The sequence below is a fragment of the Lithobates pipiens genome, unplaced genomic scaffold, assembly GCF_037356315.1.
Source record: "Lithobates pipiens isolate NorthernLeopardFrog02 unplaced genomic scaffold, aLitPip1_a1.2 Scaffold_18, whole genome shotgun sequence".
In the NCBI taxonomy this organism is placed as follows: domain Eukaryota; kingdom Metazoa; phylum Chordata; class Amphibia; order Anura; family Ranidae; genus Lithobates; species Lithobates pipiens.
Genome location: NW_027507758.1, coordinates 501,957,347 through 501,984,108, shown reverse-complemented (window position 1 = coordinate 501,984,108; position 26,762 = coordinate 501,957,347). Strand labels below are relative to the sequence as shown.

At 40.8% G+C, this 26,762-nt stretch overlaps 1 protein-coding gene across 2 annotated transcripts in view; it reads left to right on the top strand.

Moving 5' to 3' along the window:
• LOC143988804 (ephrin type-A receptor 3-like) overlaps window positions 1–26,762 on the top strand; it is a 321,049-nt gene that overhangs the window by 181,279 nt on the left and 113,008 nt on the right. For both annotated transcript variants that reach the window (XM_077488668.1, XM_077488667.1), the window contains one exon: window positions 3,424–3,532. In XM_077488668.1, coding sequence (XP_077344794.1) covers window positions 3,424–3,532 — 109 coding nt within the window. The remainder of the gene's footprint in view (window positions 1–3,423; window positions 3,533–26,762) is intronic.

Sequence of the window (26,762 nt, the reverse complement as noted above, 5' to 3'; positions counted from 1 at the left end):
TATATTTAGCTTTCAATATCACTATAGTACCTTAAATCCTCTCCTGCTGATATCAAATAAAAGACAATTCCATCACTGACAATTGTCACAGAAACAGTAGGTAAGGAGAAATCTCCCAATGTGTACATGTCTGTCAGAAGTAGAATTTACTATCTACTTTCACTTCCTGTTGTGTCTGCAAGACAGGAAGTCGGGGAAATATCCCCAACAGGGTCACAGAGAGTAATACAAGCCTGACAGAGGTTAGTTCTAATTGCATTGATTAATGTAGCTAGTAAAAATACATGAATTTAACATGATCTTAGCCTCTTGTAACCCTTTGCACAACATAACTTAGTATCGAAGGAGGGACAGCACCAGGAGCCAATCTGGAGTGCTGCATGCAAATGTAGTTACAAGGAACATGCTGACAGGAGGAAAGAAAAGGATTGATGTGTTTATCAAACCATCATTACACCTTTATTGTCCACTCCCAGGCTGAAGGCAGAGAGGTGAACAGTCTGTATTACTTTAATGCTGTACATCTAAGGGCCAGAGAGTCAGAAATACAAATCCTTCAACTGGTAAATAAAAACTCTCCTACATAGATTATACCTGTCTATCTGCAGCCCTCTCTCCTCTACATCTGTTCAAAGTGCTGAATTATAAAGCTTGTGTGAGAGTTCAGAAAAAAGGGGGCGGAGAGCTGAAGTTACACTCTGCAGAGCTCAGTGAGGAGAGCTCTGAGAGCTGATTGGAGCAAAGAGACACACCCCCTCTACACAGCACACAGGAGCTGAGCTGAGGCTGCCAATCAGCTGGAGCTTCCTCCCCATCAACATTTTTCTCTTGGTGTCAGGAAAAGTTGTCTGAAGTGACACCAAGTGCTCTTAATATTCAAAATATAGAGGGATATGCTTTGTTCATATTTCATGTCTAAGGTTTACCACTTTAAGTGCTGCAGACTTTGCCAACACTACACACAGTGCTTTTGGAAGTGGATCAGTCTTCCTGATACTTGTGTAGCGGAGGTGAATCATTTCTTTTGAGTCTATGATTAGATGATAAGGCACACAATATTTTCTTTTTTAAAACTGCAGTGTGAAAAATTACCAATCTAACATAGCCCTTAGTGGTCATGGGAATATTTAGCTTAATATTCTTCAAGAAAAGTTTTTTTTTAATCAGAAATGAATAGGAAGATTATTCATTTATTAGGAGTTATTAAACTGTATAAGGAATGGGACAAATAGCGCCCCTTGGTTCAAGGAGGAAATGGAGTACTAATGTAATACATTATGTATACCTAATTACCAATTTCCATAAACACCCTTATTCCCAGCACACCCCGTTATGTATAATGAGGGTTTTATTAGGAAGAATTAATGTTCCCAGCGGATGTCCTTGTAATCTGGTGACATCCAGAATTTAATCCCAAATACAGGCTGATTTGCCTTTGTCTATCATGATTTGTGGAGGATTAATGGATTCTCTCAGGAGTATTTTGGAAAACATCCTTTAATCTCTTCTGCATTGTGGCACTTCATTTACAAAGAGAACTTTATCATGATCAATATATAAACTTTCCCGGTTAACTTGTAGTAAATTAACCTTTTTCTGCAATCACTAATTTGAATATATTGATGTGAGCTTATGCAATAACTTTGCACTCTTCCTTAATTAATTTTAAAACTGTTTATGTTGTTTTCTTTAAAAGCATGCACATTTTATGCAGAATCAAAACCAATCATTCAATGTTTATTAAGATAATTAAAAGATTTTGTATCAAAATAGGGTGCACCCCACGCCTTCATTTATCTAAATGAGGGGAGCTCAAAAGGCTGAAAATCACTGCAAAAATAGCCACCAAAGACAAGCCTATTTCAGTGACGCAAGCATATATATCTTACTAGAAAGATACCACAATAAGTAATGAGCATGTAAAACCTTATTATAACAACAGCCCTTTGCAAGTGTCTGTGGTACCTTTCTAAGTTCACACTATTAGACAGTATGCTGAATGCTGAAATAATAAACAACTCCGCATGGGAGTCTTCCAGAAAAATGCACTTGCATTTACTGTGCAACCGTTGAACATATAATATTCATAATAATAAATGAATAACAATGAGGTTAATTTACTAAAGGATTTTGGAATTTGGAAAATTCTTTCAATTATATAATCATGTACAGATTGAATAAACAGGAATTTTCTTCTGGCACGATTGGATAATTGAAGCAAATCTTCACACAAGTAGAGCACAGCCAATTCAATTTTAAATGTTTATTTTTATTTTTTTCTCTCTTTTTATATATTTTTTTTATAATAAAATGACGTTCTTATACAAGGTTTTATGAAGTTTGTTTTCATTAGTTATTGTGGTGAGATTTTTATAAATTAGGTATATATATATATATATATATATATATATATATGTATGTATATATATATTTAAGTATAATAATATATTATACATAATATATTATACAATATATAATATAGTATAAATAAGTATATATATATATATATATATATATATATATATATATATATATATATATATTTTTTTTTTTTTTTTTAATATTTTGTTTTTCACAAATAGAGCCCCTTTCGTGTAGTAAATCAAAAGGGACTTTTTTTTTTTTTTTTTTGCTGTTCCCTTTTATGCAACAAGTTGACTCCTTTCCACGTTTCATTGCAGTTGGAGCTAGCATGCAGTCCACTAACTGACATGAAAAACAAGAGGGTTGATTTATGAATACAGATTGTTCACTTTACAAAGTGAATGTTCGTTTAGTTTAGTAAATAAGATGTAGTTTTATTCAGTTCAATAAGCCAATCATGTGCTATATCAAATAATATGTTTACATTGCAAATGTAATAATAGTAAATAAGATGAAACTTTGCCAAATTTGAATACCTAATCACGTGCTAAGAAAAGTCTTGTTTTTTTTCAATTTCCCTTGCACATGATCAGGTGTTCAAAGTGAACACAGGTTAACCTTAGTTACCAAACTTGCACTTGAAAAGTGAACATATATACCGAAGGTGGCTCCAGACACCAAAATATTGTCACTGTAACTTAAATGTAATGAGCACCTTTATTATGGAGGCACGGTCATCATTGACAGCCACATCTGCAGTCAAATAACACAAGAAATAACTAAAAAGTAGGTTCACTTTACAATTTAAAAAAAAAAAATTTTTCCTAAGCAGCTTAATAGGTGATATTGAAAGTTTTTACTTTTCGCTAAATTTTTCCAGACAGTGAAATTATAAATTTTAAGCAAAATCATATTTACTGAAATCATCTGCTTGTCCCTGTTTACTGATGTACTGTTAAAAAATGTATTCATTTTATTCTGAAATTAGTTATATCTCTTAATACTGCAGTCCTCAGAATTTGGGTTTTTTATTGATTGGTGTCTATTTCTGTTTTCCAGATATGATTGCCATTACTGATCCCAATCAAATCACTATTTTAGCCATTTCTGTAGCTGGTGGAATTATTCTTCTTATTTTCCTTGTCACCTGCTTCTTTGTCAGTGGAAGGTAAATTGTATTTCTTTAAAAAAGAAAGTCTACAGTTTAAAATGATTTTCTCATGTCATCTCACGTCATTCATTACTCTTGTTAGGTTAATAGAAATTGGGTACTAATTATTTATTTGCTATTAATTAAGATGTTTCCACATTGGGTTTTAATGGTGGCTAAGTAGGAGCTCTTAAAATTGTAAGTTTTGAAACTTTTGGCAGACCAAGTGGTAAAGTACATGTAAAAAAAGCCCTGGTGCATACGTCTAAAGATTTTTTAAAACTATGGATAGATCTAAAAAAAAAAAAAAATGTTAGTAGCTGTCACATTCAGCTGTATTTGTTCTGAAAGACCTAGCTGAAGAAGCTACTTAGAGTAATGTTAAAATTTTCTCAACTTTATAGAACAGGTATAAGTGGGACAAGCTACAACTAGCTATACCGCCACCAGGAAAAAATTACAACCTTAAAAGAATCTGTAAATAGTCTGTCTGCAAACTATGATATATATATATATATATATATATATATATATATATATATATATATATATATATATATATATATATATATATATAGATATAGATATAGATATAGATATAGATATAGATATCTATATCTATATCTATAGATATAGATAGAGATATCTATCTATATCTATATATAGAAAATAGATCAATCCTGATGTCTCATTTCTTAAGACTTGAAAATGCCAAGACAGTATAAATAGCCCCCAAATTAAATTTTTTTGGGAAATTGGACAGTCCAGGGTATTTAGTAAGAGGCATGGCAAGTTTTTTGAAGTTGTAATTTTTTTGTAACAATTTTTTGGAAGATGAAGAAATGTAAAAAAAAATTGTAAAAATGTTTTTACATACTGTCACCATTGCAGCACAGCATCATCATATAACTGGTTTGGCAGTGATAAGGGACGCTGACTAGTGACAGTATGTAAAAAAGAAAAATAATACTTTTTCATTTTTTTAAATGTTTTTCTTTATTATTAAATTTTTTTCATACAGTGACCAGTGCAATACAATGTTACCATAGTAACACTATACTACTTTGCGGATATGATCAGGGTTTGTTTTTAGACACTACGATTGCTTACAACTGTGAATTTTACAGTTATGAGGAACCATTTTTTTCTGAATGAAAACCATTCATTGTTTACTATTGTGATTGTCCTCCCAGGATAACAGGGCTCGTCCTTCATATTATAATGGGCTGGACGAGAAGCAGTTTTAAAGTGTACATAAGTCATATATAAATAGTGGAGTGACTAACCACTATTGCTAGCAATACCATTATCTTGCTAAAGGAATAAAAAAAACGATATGAATAACTAGGATTTATCTTTCACAGTGAATATCAGTCATGTGCAAATTAGTATACTGCATAATGATGACTTACAGAACAGCTTACATAGACCAGAATATTGGGCACATCTTACTTACAGAACAGCTTACATAGACCAGAATATTGGGCACGTCTTACTGCACCATAAGATTGCCATATGTTCTGTGTTCAGATATGCCCATTTAAGACAAATTGAGAAGGAGGAGTGACCAGAGACATGTTCTACTTTTTTTAAATATTCCACATGTGCCTGACTGTTAGCGGCAAGTTGACTTCATAAATTGTTTTTCTACAGAGGATTGCAGTGTTCCTATTTTTTTACTGGTTTTAAATTGGTTTTAAATTATTACTGTTTTGACATTATATGGCCTCTTTGTTTAATGGAGATCTGCACCATCCACACCTCTAGTTGAAAACCTTAGGATGTGGTTGTATAACACTAGATATGATGTAGCTATTAGCTGCATGGTGAAATGCATCAATGTACAGTACATGCCCATTGCCAGAGAAGACTTCAAAAGCCGAGTGACCCAGTCCATGAACTGGAGGACAGTGCACACACAATTGTAAGGATTTTGGTTATTATTATTTTTTTTAAATGTTGGCTTTGTCAGAGATCTTTCAAGAACTTGTAGTATTCCTACGAATGCATGTGTCATTGTTCTTAAAGTGTTTGTAACCTTAAAAAAAATAAAAAAATGTATCTTGTTCCCTTAAAGCATGTTATACAGCACAGTGCTTGTGCTGTGTAATTTGGCCCCCTGTATACCCTAAAAAACCTTGCTGATCCTGCCTGGCTATGCCCTCCCCCCTGTAAACTGACCATGGTTTATCATGAAGCCCTGACACTGTGATCAGTTTTTAAGTGCCTCCGTCATCTGCTCTCTCCTCTCTGCTCTCCCCCGTCCACTCCCCCCTCCCCTCCTTGCCTGTCAGCTCAAGGGAAAGAAAAAGCTGTGCAAAATATACTAAAATTTAACAGTGAGTGAATACCCCCGTCGTGAATGAAAAACAATCTGGGTACCATTGGAAAATATATATAGTCCTCAATAAGTGATTAAACAATCCAGTGATAAGAGTCCAGTAATATCAGTGAAGGTAATTTAACCACTTGCCGCCTGCCATATAGCAGAATGACGTGAGCAAAGTGGCTTCAATATCCTGACTGGGCGTCATATGATGTCCTCAGGATATTAAGCCACCCCGCAACATCGATTTAGGTAAAGAGTCTCTGATGGAGACTCTTTACCACGTGATCAGCCGTGTCCAATCACGGCTGATCACGATGTAAATAGGAAGAGCCGGTGATTAGTTTTCCTCACTCATGTCTGACAGACACGAATAGAGGAGAGCTGATCGGTGGCTCTCCTGACAGGGGGGTCTGTGATGATTGTTTATCAGCGCAGCGCCCCCCTCGGATCCCACCCAGGACTACCATCATGCCACCCAGGACCACCAGGATGGCCATCTGTACTTGACCACCAGGTATGCCCCCCTAGACCCCCAGGGAAATGCACATCTGTGCCCAGGCAGCTGCTAATCAATGCCCAGGCAGCTGCCAATCAGTGCCCACTGACAATGCCTACCACTTCCAGTGCCACCAGGGATGCCCATCAGTGCCCTATATCAGTGCCGTGTATCAGTGCCCATCAGTGCCAGGTATCAATGCCCATCAGTGCCTCATATCAGTGCCGTGTATCAGTGCCTATCAGTGCCATGTATCAATGCCCATCAGTGCCCAGCAGTGCTGCCTATCAGTGCCCAGCAGTGCTGCCTATCAGTCCCACTCATAAGTACCCATCTTTTCAGCCTTTCAGTGCCCATCAGTGTGACCTATCAGTGCCCATCAGTGCTCACCAGTGCTCCCTGTGCCACCCATGAGTGCCCACCAGTGCTGCCTATCAATGCCCATCAGTGCTGCATATCAGTGCCGCCTACCAGTGTCCAAAAGTGCCGCATATCAGTGTACAGAGGAGGTGATGGAGAACTGCAGTTATAGCTCTTATACACTGTGTGAGAGCTGATTGGAGGAAAGGGACACCCCCTCTCGACATATGCAGAGGAACAAAGGAACATGCAGAGCTGTATTCTGAATACACAAGCTCTCTGCTTATTTCCCTCCACGAAACAAATTTTAGCTCATGTTATCTCATGTGTCTGAAAAACTTGTCAGAAGTGACCCTGATAACAGAGGAACGAAGCACCCGAGAGAAACGACACTTAGAGCTTTGGAGAGAGACAAGTAAACACTGCAAATATATGTGCTTAATTCATATTTTATGACTGGGTTTCCACACTTTTTTCTCAATTATTCTCACCTGGTGATCATGCCTGTATCTATAGATGAGCAGCACTTTCACCCTAGTACAGGAAGCGTATTAGGTCTACAAACCACATAATCCCCTCCTCTTCTCTGTAACTTGGTGGAGGAAGAGGAGTTCTGTGGTTTACAGAAGAGAAATAGTGACAGCTAATAAATTTATGTGACATTTCAGTGCACATCGAGTTACAAGTCTTCTGTTTAGTAGGGGTGCACATCTTCACTGGTCTCACGATTCGATTTGATTTGATTGCGCGATGCATAACGATGCATCATGATTACAGTGCATGGTTAAAAACTTTTTATCCAAAAATTTAAGCAGTCAGAAAAACTACATTTTTCTCCAGTGGCACAGGGATGTTGGGATCAGAGGCAGAAGAATGTTGGGATCAGAGGCAGAGGGATGTTGGGATCAGAGGGATGTTGGGATCAGAGGGATGGTGGGATTAGAGGGATGGTGGGATCAGAGTGATGGTGTGATCAGAGGATGAGGGATAGATGAGATCAGAGGCAGAGGGATAGATGGGATCAGGCAGATGGATGGTGGGATCAGAGGCAGAGGGATAGAGGGGATCAGGCAGAGGGATAGATGGGATCAGGCAGACAGGTGTTGGACTCAGAGGCAGAGGAATAGAGGGATTCAGGAAGATGGATGGTGGTATCAGAGGCAGAGGGGTGTTGGAATTGAAGGCAGATGGATCAGGCAGACAGATGGTGGGATCGGAGGCAGACAGATGGTGGGATCGGAGGCAGACAGATGGTGGGATCAGAGGCAGAGGGATGGTGAGATCAGAGGCAGAGGGATGGTGGGATCAGAGGCAGACGGATAATGGTATCAGAGGCAGATGGATCAGGCAGACGGATGGTGGAATCGGAGGCATACGGATGGTGGGATTGGAGGCAGAGGGATGGTGGGATCAGAGGCAGAGAGATGGTGGAATCGGAGGCATCGGAGTGGAATCGGAGGCAGATGGAGGATTGGATCGGAGGCATATGGATCAGGCAGATGGATGGTGGTATCAGAGACAGATGGGTCAGGCAGACGGATGGTGGAATCAGAGGCAGACGGATGGTGGGATCGGAGGCAGAGGGATGATGGGATTGGAGGCAGAGAGATGGTGGAATTGGAGGCATCGGAGTGGAATCAGAGGTAGACGGGTTGTGGGATTGGAGGCAGATGGATGGTGGGATCGGAGGCAGTTGGATGGTGAGAGCGGAGGCAGACGGATGATGAGATGAGGTAGATGGATAGTGGGATCAGTGACACTAGCACTCAGGGTACAGGCATTCACATAGTTGAAAAACACACTGCTGCTGGGAGGACAGAAGTGATGGAATCTGCGGCTGATAAACAGAATAGTGAACTTCACAGATCTCTCAGTGCTGAGTTCAGCTCTCCCCTGTTGCACATTCCAGCACACTAGGAGTTAACATAGTGGAATGTGTGAACGGGAAAGAAGGAGCTGAACTCTCCTATGAGGTCAGTAGAAGTTGTAAGCAGAGTACACTTATATGTACTCTGCTCACTCCTGTTAGTTAAGCTAACTGTGCTTTATCGAATACCCTCTTATTGTACATTAAGTGCCCCACTGTAAATGCCTTTTAAAAAATATGTAGCTATTTATGTACCACATACTCAGACTGTTCTACCCGACTGGCCACTTGCTGCTCTCCTCTCTCCTCTCGGCTCACATTCAACGGAGGATTCTCAGCCCCGCCCACTGTTGCTGTTGTGTAGCAGTCACATGAGCGCCGTGGAACATTCTAAAATATGATTTATGTCGCTACATATTGTTTAAAAGGCATGTACACTTGTACAGTGGGACACTTAATGTATTATAAGAGGGGATTCCTTAAGACATAGTTATTTTTTAAACTTGTAGAGTATGATGGGGGTGCTTCTTCCCAGGAGGGGTGGGGCAACTCAGGATGACATCACCCGCCAATCGATTATGCCGGTCATAGCATCGATGCAGCATCGTGGACACCCAAATCCTGATGCATCGATGCTACGATTATATTTAACACCTCTACTGTTTCGTGCCCACCAAGTTACAAGCATTCTGGATTTTTACTATGATTTTTGAAAATAAAAACAAATGCATCCACGACATTTGAAGATTGTAAGCTGCAATATGTAACATTTAGAGTTTTTTTTAGCATTTTGTAACACTTTAGAGTTTAGATATGCTTTTAGAGACATCTGCTACTTCTTGTTTGCTAACAAATTCTAAACAGCTATATTAACCCATAGAGTTGGTCTCCAAACTGCGGCCCTTTGCTTGCCTTTATATGGCCCTTGGGGCACTATTCCTCTCATTGATACGAGACACTATTCTATCAACCGAAACCAACAATGGGGTACCATTTCTTTCACTGACACCCATTATAGGGCACTATTCCTCCAAATGATACCAATGATGGGGTACTATTCCTCCCCCTAATACCAAATGTGACGACGTTGCCAGGAAAATTTCCACTCCTACTGGTCATAGTCTGGCCCACCTAAAGTCTAATGGACAATAAACTGTCCCTTTTTTTAGAAAATGTGGAGACTCCTGACCTCTAGAATAAGTTCAGTTGACTAATGAAAAAGAAATTACATTTTATGAGAAAAAAATGACTTTTCTGAGCAGCAGAAAAGGAAGTTAAGGAAAAGGAAGGAAAGTTTGTATTAGTGACTTTATTGTATTTATTATTTTATTTTCTATTTGACTACATATATGTATATTGAACACATATGAATTCTCTGTTTGCATGAGTACATGTTTGCTTATACTTGGTCCCATTTGTAAAAGTAAGTGTTGCCCATGTTTTGTCAACTAGTGGTATAGCATTTTCCGTTAGGGTAGCACAGTAAGCTTACAGGTTAAACTTAAGATTGATCTGTGTGGTTGTATTTTCCGTTAGCTTCAGATTATTTAATACCTTGACCCCTGACTCAGTCCCCCTTGTTATTGTTCAGTTTCCTATTTCTTTGTCTCCTGGTGTATCTAAGTCAAGGTAACCTTGCAGCATTTATTTATTTTCACTGATTGCATTATTGATTGGTGGGAGCTGTATAATGATTGCTGCCTCTTGTTTAGGAAGATCTTTACTCTGTTTTTCCTCTAAGGCTTTACTGCTAGTTCAGCTCACGTAATGCAGATTGACCCATATTGCAGAGACCTTGTGCTCATCTCAGTAAAAGTCACAGAGTTGAAGTTACATCTGCAATATGTCTGCAACAATAGCACACTGTAGCATGATGAGAACCCGATTCTTAGATGCCAATTCCTTAGGCTGGGTTCACATATATGCGAATTGGATGCGTGTGTCTTCTGGGACCCGTGTGTCTCCCAGAAGACAGCAGAGGAGGAAGGAGGATTTGCCGGACATTGTGTAGATTGCCACATAATGTGAGGCAATTTTCCCCGGAAGTGGGAGCAAACACCTGGATTTCACAGGTATCTCTTCCCCCCTGAAAGGTGCCAAATGTGGCACCGGAGGGGGGGGGGGGGGGGGTCCCAACAGCAGAAGTTCCATTTCAGTGGTGTACAGGTCAGGGATGATCCTTCTGTTGAGGGCACAGTAGTCAATACATATGCCTAATGAACTGTTTTTCTGAACCACAAATACGGGAGAGACTGTCTCCGCAGCAGACTTGAACACTGTAGCAGAGCCCCCGTATTACACCTTGTTCACACCTATGCATTTTTTAGTGTTTTTTCAGTTTTGCAGAAACACACTACAGTCCATTTAACATAGTTTTCTATGGGTCACTTTCACATCTGTAAATTTTATGGAAAGGGCCAGGAACCAGCAGGTTGTGTTTTTGTTCTATAGACTTCAATAGATCAAAAACGTATTGAAAAACACAAAATGCTCCTGGAGTATGTATCCACTGCAACCTGCATAGGTGTGAACCAGGCCTGAAACAGCACAAATTCCACATGCAGTTGCTCTCTCTCAAATCCCACTAAGGCTGGATTCACACCTATGCATTTTTAGTGCTTTTTGCATTTTGCAGATTTGCACTACAGTCCATTTATCATAGTTTCCTATGGAACACGTTCTATAGTGCAAATCTGAAAAATACAAAAAGCACAAAAAATGCATAGGTTTGAATCCAGCCTTAGCCTTGCCAGGTCCGGGGAGTCCCACTAAGCAGGAGACATAGATAGCAGTAAAATCAGGTCTGTTGGTGAGTATGTTAACGAGTGGGCTGCACTCAGGAAAGTAGGGGGAATTAATCAAAGGACAATTTGGCCAACAGTGAAGTTGTTCTTTAAGGTCACAATTAAAAACCATGCATTCTCTATGACGCAAAGGCACTGATTTATTAAAGGCAAATAGTACAGTGATAGTGATTGGGTATTCTTTGTAAGGTGAAGATTTATCTAATTTACTAAGTTCTGGAGCAACTGCACAGTCTATTGACCTTTAGTAAAACAAACCCCAATGGGGTTGATTTACTAAATGTCAATAGGCTGTGCACTTTGCAAGTGCAGTTGCTCCAGAGCTTAATCATTAAGATGGAGTTTCACTTTGCAAAGTGTACCCAATCACATGCAAGGAAAATAAATAAAAAAAAACAGTATTTTTGCTTGCACGTGATTGGATGATGGAAGTCAGTAGAGCTTCCCCTATTTACTAAGCTCTGGAGCAACTGTGTTTACCGTTACTAAATCAGCCCCAGATTATGGACAAATTTGAGGGACTTCCTTATCAATGATATAATAATAGGTAATAATTATTTGCAAAATAATACTACATTCATTATTGTGAAATGTGATCTCTGAAGGAATTCAGCAAGCCTTCTTTCGGTCAACTAAGCACATTTATTAAGAGCTTCCTCTGCACTTGTCCTTAATTAACCTATGTGGAGTGAAAAGCAGAAAAAGCAGAAATGTGAACAGGATTCAGTGACCATGTCAACTGTTTTATTTATCACAGCAGGCCTTTAAAAGAGATTTCACTGGGATATATGTTCACCCTTGATAAGCTGTCAGATTTCTGCAATTCCATTTTATATATGCTAATATAGAACTGCTATCTATAGATATAGTGTTTACATTAGAGTTTGCTTGCTGTGCATTGCATGTTTTAGCTACAGTCATGACCAAAAATATTGGCTCCCCTGCATTTCTGTCAGATAATGCACCACTTCGCCCAGAAAAGTGTTGCAATTACAAATGTTTAGGCATTCTCATGTTTATTTATTTTGTTTGTATTGGTATGACACGAAAAAAAAGGAAAAACAAAAAGCCAAATCTGACACATTCCATGCAAAACTCCAAAAATGGACTGGAGAAATTAATTGGCACCCTAAATTTAATATTTGGTAGCACACCCCTTGGAAATAACTGAAATCAATTGCTTCCTGTAACCATCAATGAGTTTCTTATACCTCTCTACTGGAATTTTTGACCATTCATCTTTCGCCAACTGCTCCAGGTCTCTTAGATTGGAAGAGTTCTATTTCCCAACTGCTGTTCTGAGATCTCTCCACAGGTGCTCTATGGGATTTCGATCTGGACTCATTGCTGGCCAGTTCAGTACTCTCCAGCACTTTGTCTTCAACCATTTCTGGGTGCTTTTTGATGTGTGCTTTGGGTCATTGTTCTGCTGTAAGACCCATGACCTCTGATGGAGACTCAACTTTCTGACACTGGGCCCTGCATTGCTCTCTAGAATTCTTTGGTAGTCTTCAAATTTCATAATGCCATACAAACAGTTAAGACATCCAGTGTCTGAAACAGCAAAGGAACCCTAAAACATCAGAGAACGTCCACCATGTTTCAATGTAGGGACTGTATTATTTTCTTTAAAGGCCTCAATTTGTTTTCTGAAAACAGTAGAATGATGGGCTTTACCAAAAAGCTGTGATTTTGTTTCGTCTGTCCACAGCACATTCCCCCAAACAGATTTTGATTTCATCAGGTAAGTTTTGCCAAACTCCAATCTGCCTTTTTTATGTTTCTGTGTCAGCAGTGGGGTCCTCCTGGGTCTCCTACCATAGCATCCCTTTTCATTCAGATAGTGACATATAGTGTGAGCTGACACAGTTGTAGCCTGTGCCTGAAGGTCAGCTTGAATTTGTCTGGAAGTTGATCAAGGTTCTTTATCCACAATTCAAACAATCCTTCATTGCAATCTTTGATACATTTTTCTCTTTCGTCCACGTCCAGGGAGATTACCTATAGTGCCATAGGCTGTAAACTTATTACCTACAGTGCCATAGGCTGTAAACTTCTTGACAATGTTGCACACAGTGAACACAGGAACATTAAAATCTCTGGAGATGGACTTTTAACCTTAAGATTGTTCACTGCACAATTTTTGTTCTCAAATCCTCAGACAATTCGTTGCTGCTCTTTCTCTTCTCCATGCTCTGTGTGGCACACAAAGACACACAACAGAAAGGTTGAGTCAATTTTTCACCATTTTAACTGGTTGCAGGTGTGATTTATATTTTGTCAGCACCTGTTAATTGATACAGATGAGTTTAATTACAGGAGCATCACAAACTTGTAATGCTATTATTTCTTACAATTTTGGGAAGGTACCAATAATTTTGTCTAGTCCATTTTTACAATTTTGCGTGGAATGTGTCAGATTTGGCTTTTTGTTTCTCCACGTTTTTTGTGTCATACCAATACAAACAAAAGAAACAAACATGAGAATGCCCAAACATTTGTAATTGCAACAATTTTGTGGGCGAAGTGGTGCATTATCTGACAGAAATGCAAGGGTGTCAATATTTTTGGCTATGACTGTACTTGCTTTAGCTTCTTTTGCAGCTTTACCAGTTTTGGGTGACGTGTTTTTCTCCTTTTTTTTTACAAATGTATATATGAATGAGCATTAAAGTGACCCTGTCATCAGTTCAGTCTTTTTAAAATAAACACTTTTTAAAATTAAGTATAAATAATAAATCTATGTGTTGAAAATGTTCAATTAGCTACTTTGTTTTTAAAAGCTTATACGAATCTGGCACTTCCTGGAATGTCAGATCCTACCAACTGCCATCCCGTCCTTCCACTGCTTTGTCACTACTGCTTGCGAAGCTTCTCTTAAAGCACCTCCCACTGTCAGGGCACTGTAACCATTATGGAGCCTACTTACAGCCTGCCTGTAGGCAGCCCTGCAGAGACTTGGGAGCTACTTGTGTGCAGAAACAGCTGCAGTTCCCTACAAAGCTTAATGCTGATACTTATGGCACTAATACTGACAGTGGGTATCGCTTGTAATTAGCTGCAAAGAAGGTTTTTTTGGGGGTTTTTTTCGTCTATCATGTGGCTCTGACAGCTCAAGGGAAAGCCTTTCTGTAGCTGTCAAGACTGCATGCTGAAAAACCTTTCATCACAGCTAACTATCTCTAATTGGATCCTGCTGTCAATATCAGTGTGAGGATTTGCAGGAAACAGTGACATCACAGTGGGGAAGGTGACAGTGGGTAAAGTGTCAGTTTCCTATTAACTTTGCAAGGGCTACAATAAAAAAAATGAAGTAGTTAATGAATAAAGAAAAAAATAGTTTCAGCATGCATATGTATTATTTTTTAATTATTTAAAAGGGATAAAGGGTTTTTAATTAAAAGGTCAGAACTGGTGATAGGGTATCTTTAGGATAAGACAAAAAACTCAAAGTCCCAGGAATTAACTTAAGCCTGGTATACACTAATAATTTTCTTTGGTTCAACCCAGAACGCTGAACAAAAAAACTGAAATGCTCAGGAGAAGGTCCTATATTAACAATCCGATGAGCTATTGTGTTCTGACAGGGGGGTGGGCTCTCACATCGTATGCCGATTGGCAGACCTTTTTCCGTCATGCCACTTTGACAGAAGCCTAAAATTCAGCCAGCTTCTGTTGGACTGGCTGCCATACACACAGGCCAAATGTTGAACAGTTTCCTTTGAAATGGCCGAAACCACCCGATATTTGGCCCATATGTATGGCCCCTTAGCTTATATAATGACTTGTCAGTAGTAGGGTACTAATTATTTATCTTGCCTTGATTTATACATAGACAGTATATGATAACATTCCCGTTGTTGCTCCATGTATAAATTCATATAAAACTTTAAAAAGGAATAAATGTCCTCACAGATAACGTTATTAGGGTGTGCATCTTTGCAAGCTCTACGCATTTCGGGGAATAATATCGCCTCACCAGGAGCTGATGCATATAACAGTTCTGTGAAAACAGTATATAGCATTGAACATATATTAACCCCAACAGCGAAAATAAAATAAAAAATTAAATCAGGGAATAGGGGCATGGACGGCAAAATGTTAATCCTCACTACTCACTTAGCGAACTCGACTCACTGCATATTACCGAGAGGCCAGGGAGCATCACAAATGTCTCCACCGGGAGCTGAGGTAAGAGGGGCCCCCCAAGACAGAGCACCACCAAACCTCCTGAAGGAGGAAAGGAAATCCCCGCTGTTGCGGCTGATGGTATCAAGTGCGGACTCCAAACTGTCTATGAAAAATGTGACTAATATAAGTATATGGTAAAATACCCATCTATATGTTAGTAAAAAATAATGATAACACCAAGTAGGAGCCAGTTGTTGAAACGAGGTGTGTGGATAGATGTTAGCAATTAATGTGGCAAAAAGGCTAAGTGCAGGGAAAATTAGAAAAACAAAACAGGACAGATAAGGCTGCATATAACCTCCCATAACCACTGGGAGAAAATAATAATATGAAGATAGAGTGGTTGAAACATCACATGGTGTAAGCAGTGCACCTGTATGAATCCTGTATCAAAGTATGAAGACCTGCCACGACCCACAACCAACAGCCACGAACAGCAAAAACAAACACGCCAAGCGGGGATATAAATAGCTTGCACTTCCGCCCAAAGGTCCTCCCACCAGCGTCATACTGGCATGGTGTAAGTGGAGGAGCATTCCCGCCCGAGCAGTGTCTGCCAACCATGGGGCATACCAAAACACCTCTCACATCCAATGCCAGATGGTAAACAACAACCGATGCTGCAGCTCCAAGGAATGGCGTCACAACGGTGGCCCAATGTGTGGTGCCGATGCGCAATGGGACCAGCCCACCCCATCCCCCCACAGACCAATTAGCAAGAGGGAAAGGCGGGGCGCCTAGAGCGCATTGCAGCTCCCGGACCATAGAAGAGCAAGGACAGCCCCAGGCCACTCAGATCCCGCCAGAGAACATGGGAGTATGTGTGTAAAAAGATATGTATATATAAAAAAGTCTAAACAATCTGAAACAGATAAAATGCAAAAATGAATAGAGTTTGCAATTGGAGAATCACACAACAGAGCCCCAATGGGGTGAAAAGGGACCCCCGTGTGATAACTACCTTCCGGACCTAGAAGTGCCTCCATCCCTGATACATTTGAGAACAAAAAGAAGGTTGGGACTTTAAATAAAGCACCTCGTAGCAAGAGGCGCCTCCATCCCTAGTTTCAATATAAGGAAGGGGGGCCGTTTGGGACTTTGAGTGAGGCACAAAGTGGAGCCGGATGTACAAAAGATCATTTATTGACTTATTGATAAACATGACATCATACAGCCAAAAATGGATATTGCAGTAAAGATAATATTTACAAAAATGCAAAAACAATAAAATCATTGAACAAAAGTGGTAGAGAAATATATGGGACAAAGTAGTCTTCCTCAATGGACTTTTTTGATGGTCAATATAGTTTCTGCACAATCAAAAACAGGCTCCTCAATTGAGCTAGAAAGTGCATTATAAATGCTCTTTTAGGGTTTTGAAGTGGTGAAGTAAATGCTTTGCCTCTGGAAGAAGGATGAACGACATGTTTTTATATGGAGACAGAAGAGATGTTTTTTTTCAATAAAGGAAATAGTAAAGTGCACTTTAGATTAGGGAATGCTAAATTCAGTTTGTTTGTTATAGCTCACAGCACTTTGCACTTTGCTGTACCAAATAAGCTTGATAAACTTGGCAATATCAGCCTTTAGGCAAATGCACAGAATGCTCCTAAAAACATACTCTCAATTTCATAGATAGAACATACCTCACTTTGACTCATTTTAAAACAATAGATCTGGTCATACCACTTCAAAAGGAGTACGATGGGCAACTGGCATTGTAAATCAACAATGTGTTTGATTTATAACGTTACAATTTAACTTTTATTCAGCAGGTAGAATTAGTTGTAGATTTTACAGTGTTACATTGTTCTGCCTCATTGCCACATGTGATATGACTTTAGGTGATTTAATGCACAGTGAAGCTCTATTATCTTTTCTAATATTTCCAGGGAGTATTTTACATTCACAGAAAATATGGCATGCTACAACTTGTCCTTAAAATCCTTTGAGGGCTCTGTACAGTCTGTGGGGGCTCTATTATTATGTTACCAATACACTGAGTCTCTTTAAAACAACCGGAAACATATGGGTCCTCACACCTTCCTCAAGAGAACGTATTCCAAGCACTCTTGGGGGACTTTCTCTTCCAGAAAGTGAGCACACCTGATTACCTACCATAAAGATCTACCTATATCAGCTGTATTATTTTAATGGATAACTGCTCAACTTAAAGAGAAGGTGAACTCTGGAAGCTGATCCCAAAAGTGGCAGAGAGAACTAGTCGCCAGTACTGACTGTGGTTTTCCTGCAGCTGATCCTTACCCAATTACTGAATTACTATGCCCTGGTTCTGTACTTTGTATGGAAGAGGCTATCTTGGTAGAGGCACAGCTTTGCATCCTGAAGCCTTTAGCAAGGAAAAAACTGGGCAGCACAACAGTGACATCACCAAATCTAATTTCAAATTTCCTGAGACTAGCATACAGAAGCAGCAGTGCCTTAAATCTCAAACTGCACATATACAGCTAAGAGGCTGCATGCACAGGAGGAGTGCATAGGCACTTTCACAAACCAGGAATTGGCTATTTTTCAGGAGGAATTACAGACAAAATGTTTTTCAGGGAGATGATTAAGCACACTTAACATTTCTAGAGTTTCACTATGATAAATAAATAAATAAAGCGAATCTTTACTTTTTGAGTAAAGGTCCACTTTAAATGTTTACTGCCATTTTTCCTGTGATACTGAAATAAAACTCATGTTATGGAATGTTTAGGTTTGGTAACCCTTTATACAGATTGGGTTTTCACAAGCTTGTGTATGTCATACATCTGTCTATGTACCACCAGCTCAACAGTGGCACATACATAAAAAATAAAAAATAATGATCACATACTGTAGCTGCTTTTTAATAAATGGACACTTTCATGTCCAGGGATCCAGCACTGTCCTCACTTGGACCAGTTCTTCACCAGTCCTTGGGTCCCCAGCGCCATCATGATAACCGTGAAAAGACCCACTGTAGCATCACCGCAGGCTGCCCACTGTGCATGCATGAGCTGCCCTGACCCTTGTAAATGGCCCCAAGTGGGGGGGGGGGGGGGCACAAACAAGCAAGCAGGGGGTGAGGGCAAACATTTGCTTGGATTGTCTAGGCAATCTGGGTAGAAATGGGAGCAGGTACCTGTCAGAACCAGGTACATGCTCCCCAAAAAAGTGTCCCAAAGTTTGAAGAGGGGGGGAAAGGAGGCAGAAGAGTGGACTAACTTTTCCTTAGGGGTGAAATTCCGCTTTAAAGTTTTATTAAAATAACTTTATAGAAGTTGAGCTTGTTAAAATAGACTTGTTCGGTAATGTTGAAGATATTTCACTGCTAATCCAAGTGTAAACGCCCATATGTTCCAAGGTAATCCTAATAATATACCTAATGATACCTCTGAAAATATAGGTAATATAAACACTAATAAAAAATAATATAAACACTGGCCTGAAGTTCCACATGTAGCATTTTTTTTTTTTAGTAAATGAGTTCTGTTTAATGACCGGCCTTGTTTAACATTGAGAGGATCTGTCTTAACAGAACAAGTGTGCACAGAAAAATCAATTCCCCACTAGAGATGAGTCTCATTAACAGGCGTTGAAAACTGATTAACACCTCTGAGCTGTCCTGCTGTGACTGCAGACACACTTTAACATGCAGATATGATGATGTGTATGCTAATAAAGCTGCCTCAGCTGGCATCCTTCACACCTCTACCACGCTACAGCTTCCTCTTCATTGATTGGAATGTTAGAGAGGGTGACTGTTTTCACATGGAATTTATGGTGCTAGGCAAAGCTATTATCGTAGTCTGGCTCACAAAGGCACTAGTGTCACGTATGCTTGCAAAATAATGAATGCGGATTAGTGACACTGCTTTCTAATTGTTTGGTACTTATTTACTACGGAGGAGCATGCTAAAATCTTTATAAAAAAAGACAAAAAATGAAATATGTTGGTAAAGGAGCAATGATAAATCTGTTGTAAAATTGAAAAATCCTAAACTTGACAATATAGCAGAGCAAACTAGACGGATAGAAAAACATAATAATTTTTAGGTTATAGTCAGTGGAAACATATTGAGCAGGGACAGCTGAATTCAATAGCATTCTCTTTTACCAGCTTGTAAAAATATTAAACAGGTGACCAATGTACATTGCAAGAGTTTTAACAAACTTTGTTGCAGAATCCTACCAGTTTCTGCTCTGAACAAAGGCCGCTTGTTGTCTGCGGAGTGAATCTGAGGATATATGGGAGGGACTTTTTCATTATCAATCATATGATGCACTTGCAGTATTCTAATGAGGGATGTTGCAGTGTTGGTGTCCCTTTGGGAGAATCCCATCAAAAATGATTTTTTTGTTGGAAAGGATGCCTAACATCTCACTAATATCCTAGTGCAGGCTTCTGGGACAAGCAGATATAACATTTCTGGGGATAATTACACGTCCATGTAGCAATTGCACACGATATATATATATATATATATATATATATATATATATATATATATATATATAGCACTAACCCCCGAAGGAGCTGCTGTTTATTTTTGGGCTTACCGTTACCTTCTGCTTCTTCTTGTTGCAGGTCTAGGGGATGTCCCGTGGTAGATGGCCCAGTAACTTGAGACTGACAATAGATCCACGTGAATGGATTTTATTTGCAAACTTCAACCACTGAACAGTCTTTAACTTGGGATCAGAGGGTGGGGAAGGAATTCAGGCACTCTCAATGTCAAAGTCTATAAACGTTAAGGAACTTGCTTACTTTGACTGCATCCAGATAATAGCCATTCGCAGCTGGATGAGCACTCAGATTGGACAGACCCTCTTTCACAAGGCCTAGCAGCCAACAAGGTGCTTACTCAGGAACAAAGTGTTTGTCACAGACGTTGTTGCAGAACATGTAGGAAACTAAGCTGTAGAACACTTGTAGGATACCTGGATCTTTCAGCCTGCTTGGGGATATCCACAAGACGGGATTCTTTCGGTTACTTCAGCCGTTCCAGGCTCTTGTTAAGAAAACCAACCTCACTCGTGGTGTTCTTCTAAAGAGTCCTTCCCTGGAATGCTTGAAGTCCAGTGGGTCTCTATCAGACCGGAGACGGCACCCATCCACCTCAGAATCTTTCCTTAGATTCCATGCCTTGGGCTAGCCAGCCCCGAGGCATTAAAGTCAGGTGGAACTGAACCACAGGACATAGCCTTCCTGGGGGCTGGTCAGGAGGACCAAGACCATGTAATCAGCACTTCATACTCAACCGGAACCCCCCGAAGCACGTGATGTCCGCATCTTAAATACCCTCTCCCAGAGGACACAGCGAGAGGGCCACTCCCACTGACCTGACTCCGAAAGAGAGTAACTTAGGAGCCTGACCAGACCATAGTTCCATGCCTGCCACCAGAGACAGTGCCCCCTACGGCCAGGCTAAACATCTCACAGTCCAGTCAGACTGACACAGAAGTCAAATTTAGACAAATAGATCCAAAGCAAACTGTAGTTTGGGTAAAGTTAAATTTTGAAAACACATAGCGCGTGCTTTTCAGGACATACAGTATGTGTATGTAAGGTAATACACACAGATGTGTCCAAATGTGAACAGCAGTTGACAGTAAGGCTGGGTTCACATATGAGCCACATGCAGCTAACAGAAGGGATCCGGTGTGACCTGGTTCACAGTTTCAGGTCTAATTGCAGCCCAAATTTTGGCCTGAATTTGAGCCTGAAACTAACCAAGAGACGCGCAGAGTTTTTGTGCAAATCGCACCGAACCTGCTGCAGAGATATGTAAACCGTCTCCAATTCACAATGGTGTGAACCCAGTCTAAATCTGATGTCTGCATAGCATAAGACATTAATCTAAGCTCCTCTTCTACATGCCTTACTACTGCTGTGTAAGTGGATAAAGCATGTATTATTACGGAATACAACAAGGAACACATTGTGCATGATACAATAACTTACATTACACTGTCTACTGTGGAGAAATGATTGAATCCATCACTTCACTGTGCACATGGAAGAGGTGGGTATTGCAGCTAAGGCAGGCCATAGATGATGCAAATGTATTTTCTGTAACCATAGGTTGCAGGAAAGAAATTTGCACAATTCCTCCATCAACACAAACAGGGCTGACCGGGGAATCCCTTCTGCTGAGCAATTGTCTGCTCCCAAAACCCTCAGGAGAAGTCAGTGATTATTGCTAGCAGCTATAGCAGCTGCTAGCAATAATCACAAGAGTGAATCCAGAAGGCTGGTTGTACCCAAATTGATCAATCTTGCTGAACCGCCCCAAATTGGACCTTCTATGGCCGGCCTAACTCTTTTTAATCCAGATGAAACTGGAACCATGGAAGTTGTATGCACCTCACAGGACCCAGAAGCTGTGACTGACACTCCTTATACACTAGAGGTTGTGTCTAGGATTGTTAGTAGGTCCTGGAGGAGGCTGGGCATTCCAGACAGAAAGTGTGTGTCTGCTGAAACAATCTTCTATGAAAATTCAAAGACACACAATGGGAGGGGGGGGGGTAACGAGCCGCACTGTTTTCTCTCATGCACCAGAGACAGGAGCAGAGGAAGTGGAATTAGAAGCTATCAACTATAGTGATCCTACTTTAATCCATTAGAGGGACCACCCTGGAAAGTTCCGTAGGTGAAGGTTTTCTATGGGTGTGACAGTGTCCACCTTTCCATTTAATAGTTTAACTGACCTTGAGCCTTAAACATTAATGCAATGTAATGATATAACTTTCTAAAGAGCACCTTCTTCCTCCACAGCAGACCCAGATGGTAAAGCGCCTCCGTGACCATTACCCTACAGATGTGCAGCCTCTGCCTGGCAGATGCCTAGTTAGTATCAATCACTTTGGAAAAAAAAAACGGAAGGTCCTATTGCGCTTGTAAATATTTCCCAAGGGCACTGCTCCATGTCTCTGAGCTCACTGATACATACATTCTTAACCACTTGCTTACTGGGCACTTAAACCCCCCTCAGTCCCAGACCAATTTTCAGCTTTCAGCGCTGATGCACTTTGAGTGACAATTACGCGGTCATACAACACTGTACCCAAATGAAATTTTTATCATTTTTTTCCCACAAATAGAGCTTTCTTTTGGTGGTATTTAGTTACAGCTCGGAGTTTTATTTTTTGCTAAACAAACAAAAAAAGATGCAAAAAAAAAAAAAAAAAAATCATGTTTTAATAGTTTGTTATAAAATTTTGCAAACGGGTCATTTTTCTCCTTCATTGAAGTGCGCTGATTAGGCGGCACTGATAGGCTGCATTGGTGGGCACTGATGGGCTGCATTGGTGGGCACTGATGGGCTGCATTGGTGGGCACTGATAGGCTGCACTGGTGGGCACTGATAGGCATAGTTAAGGCGGCACTAATAGGCACAGATAAGGCGGCACCGATGGGCACAGATAAGGCGGCACTAATGGGCAAAGATGGGCACAGATAAGATGGCACGGATGGGTGGCACGGATAAGTGGCACGGATGGGTGGCACGGATGGGCACTGATAGGTACCACAGATAGATGGGACTGATGGGCACTGATAGGTGGCACTGATAGGTGGCTCTGATAGGTGGCACTGCTGGGCACTGATGGGCGGCACTGCTGGGCACTGGTGGGCGGCACTGCTGGGCACTGATGGGCGGCACTGGGGTGCAGATTTTGGATGGCACTGTGGGTGGCACTGCTGGGTGGCACTGTGGGTGGCACTGTGGGCACTGCTGGGTGGCACTGTGGGCACTGCTGGGTGGCACTGTGGGCACTATGGGCACTGCTGGGTGGCACTGACAGGGGGGCACTTACTTTATTTCAGGATGGCACTGCGGGTGGCAGGTGGGCACTGGCAGGGGGCAGGTGTCCGCTTGAATTGCTGGCCGTGATCGGGACTGATGTCCCGAACACGGCCGCCGGCGATCGGCTTTTTTTTTTCTCCTCGCGCTGTCAGCGCGAGGAGGAATACTAGCCGATTACCGGCTCCATTTTATCACATGATCAGCTGTCATTGGCTGACAGCTGATCACGTGATAAGGGGTCGGGATCGACCCCTTACACAGATCGGTGATCAGGCGAGTCTCACGGACTCGCCGATCACAGAGCGCGCCGCGCGCGCCCCTCAGGGGGCGCGCAGGCCGCTCGTAACCAGGACGACGTCAATAGACGTAGTCCCGGCAATCTAGGTCCGCGCTAATGCCGTCATTCGGCAATAGCGCGGATCCCAAGTGGTTAATATCATAGCTTACCTCCTGTTATATCATCTGGTGAATTTTCCATCGTGCACACCCTTCTCTAACTATTGATAGGCCAGTTCCAAGTATGGTGTTTTCCAGCACACCCCTGCTTCACAATGTAGAGGGAGAAAGACACCATGGGGGTTATTTACGCAAGGCAAATCCACTTTGCACTGCAAGTCGCTCTAAATCTAAGAGGTAGATCTGAAATGAGTGGAAGCTCTACTGATTTTATCATCCAATCATGTGCAAGCTAAAATAGTTTTTTTTATTTTCCTTGCATGTCCACCTCGGATCTACAGCGATTGCACTTCCAAGTGCACTTGCAGTGCAAAGTGGATTTTCCTTTAGTAAATAACCCCCTATGGGTGTTGCTACATTTTAGCACCTGAGGGACATACTTAGAAAAAGCAATAAAAGAATGGGCACATTAAAGAATAACATTGTAACATCATTGTATTTCAGCCTTGAGCTGGTGGAGTTTACAGTATATACATGCTTCACACAGATCCCCGGTTCCCTCTCTTATTCTTCTTCTTCTGGGCAGTGAAGCAGCAAGGGGTTGGCACACTTGTGATTGCAATCATCTATTGCCTGTCTCCAGCAGAGATGGTCAGATGAGTGTCACTGTGAGCAGTGCTACCTTGTAATAGACCCCTGCAGGAAGAGTGCACTGAAGTAGCCAGAAGAGCACCACATCTAAGAAACCCTGTGGATTTGTCCATTACTACTATCGAACAGGTGAGCTGATGGACTCTGGAACCTGTTTGTTTCCAATGATATACGATATATATATATATATATATATATATATATATATATATATATATATATATATATATATATATATATATATATATAACACTTTTTTATAAAGATGTTTTAATATATATATATATATATATATATATATATATATAATAATAAAACATCTTTATAAAACAATTTACATCAAGCTGATCTTTATGTTTACACAAAAATTGAAAACACTATACATTCCCTTTTAATCTAAATTTCAGTGTGAACAATTGCAATTTTACCTGGTCAAGAATGGGTGGTTATGCTTGTTACTAGAGAGTGTTGCCCATACCCAGGAGAGTCCTACCATGTTACAGGAGTGGGGATGTTTAGGGATTCATCCTGCACTGCTTATTGACAGTGGTACAAGAAGCACGACTCCAACCACTCAGTACAGGCTACTGAGTATATGTTTAGATGAAAAAAAAACTGAGTTGTATCCTAAACCCTAAACTTAGCCACAGCTCAAATGTGAGATATACACAAAGGATAACATTTATAAATTAGGAGCTGCGTTCTAATATCTAATATAGTGAAAAATACAAATATTGCATAGTGACACAAAAGTGACAAAAGTGAACATAAATCGACAAATTGCACAATTAGTGAGTGCAAATATGACACCCAATGATGGTATATAGAACTAAAGCAGATATATCCTTTGAGATAAATAATGTATGAAAAACAGTATACAAGGTGTTTAAAGTCCTTCTCCTACGAATATCACAATCACATTGACAGACAAGTGTGATTCAACCACCACATGAAGTGCATGCTTACCAGCTTGCACAATATGACTCGCTTGTGCCTAATACCCAGCCAGGGCCTTTTCATCTGGGGTTAGCAAACAAATGGCAGATCCGACCACAACAGCCTCCAAACACTACTAAGGAGTGGATAAACTTTGATAGTCACAGGGTCCTCACTCATATAGGTCAAAAAAAAAGGAAAGGTTCACCATAGGTAAAACCAGGCTAGTGTTTATTGAAATTAAACAGTATCACTTACATATAAGCAAGGTTCATCCAACATGGACAGTAAGCCAGCCGGCAACATAACAAACACCTGACCTATCGGGACCTTGAACAGCGCAGTGACGTCAGCACGTTGCTCCTCCTGGTGTGGTTCGTCACAAGTCTGATGTACACAAATACTGAGTATATGGCTTGTCTGTCACGTAGGCTAGATATGAAACATCTCATTAAAAGAGAAGTATGGGATTCATAAAAAACAAAATGATACTCACGTAGTAGATGCAACACCTGTCAGGCTGCAGAGAGCTAGTGATTGTCAGTCTCCAGATTTCTGCTCTGCCACCCCCCTTTCCTAGACTCACTGAAGCTCTGGGCGATGAAGGGGATGGGTGCGGCTGGCTCAGGCTCTCAGGTGCTCACTAAGAGGCTGAGCGCATGTGGATCAATCTATCCCGGGATCTTTGTAGAACCTGGACCGACTCTGTGACATTTAGCCCACTGTTGGCTGAAAACAGGTCACAGAAGTGCAGAATGGACAGTACTCCTGTGTTCCATAGGAGAAGTACTGCCAAAAAAGCTTTGACCATACTTCTCCTTTATAGTGATTATAAATAGAAATGAAAGGCAAAACATTTGTGTATAGCTATAAAGCGATACCTTTTTTTTTCTTTTTTTATAAGTGATCACATTCTGTCAGGTCATCTGAGACCAGGTGACAGATGCACTCCGTAGGATTCGGAAGTGCACCGCTAGGTAGTGGACCTTAGGACTGACTGCTGCGGATTGTACCCAGGGAGATTCAGGACACAGGTCTACAGGATCACTAACATAGATCCCAATGGAAGCTGGAGCATAGATTCCCCAGGGCGCGGAGTCTAAGAGCCAGCAGGTGTTCACCAGAGCCTCCAGTGGTGAGGATGGACTTCGCTGCAGTCTGGCTCTAGGGTCTCACAGCTCACGCTCACAGTCGACTACAGGAGAAGGAAGCAGCCGGCGGGAACGACAAGGATAGTAAGGGGATACGGCAGAGGTCTGGGCAACTAGCAGACAGGAACAACAGAGTACACGCCAAAGGTTCAGGGTCACAGGCAGACAGGGATGGTTGGAGACATGCAAAAGGTCAAGGTCACAAGCAGACAGGAATCGATGAGAACACGACAAGGTCGGTAATAGAGTCAAACGTAGAGCACACGGCAAG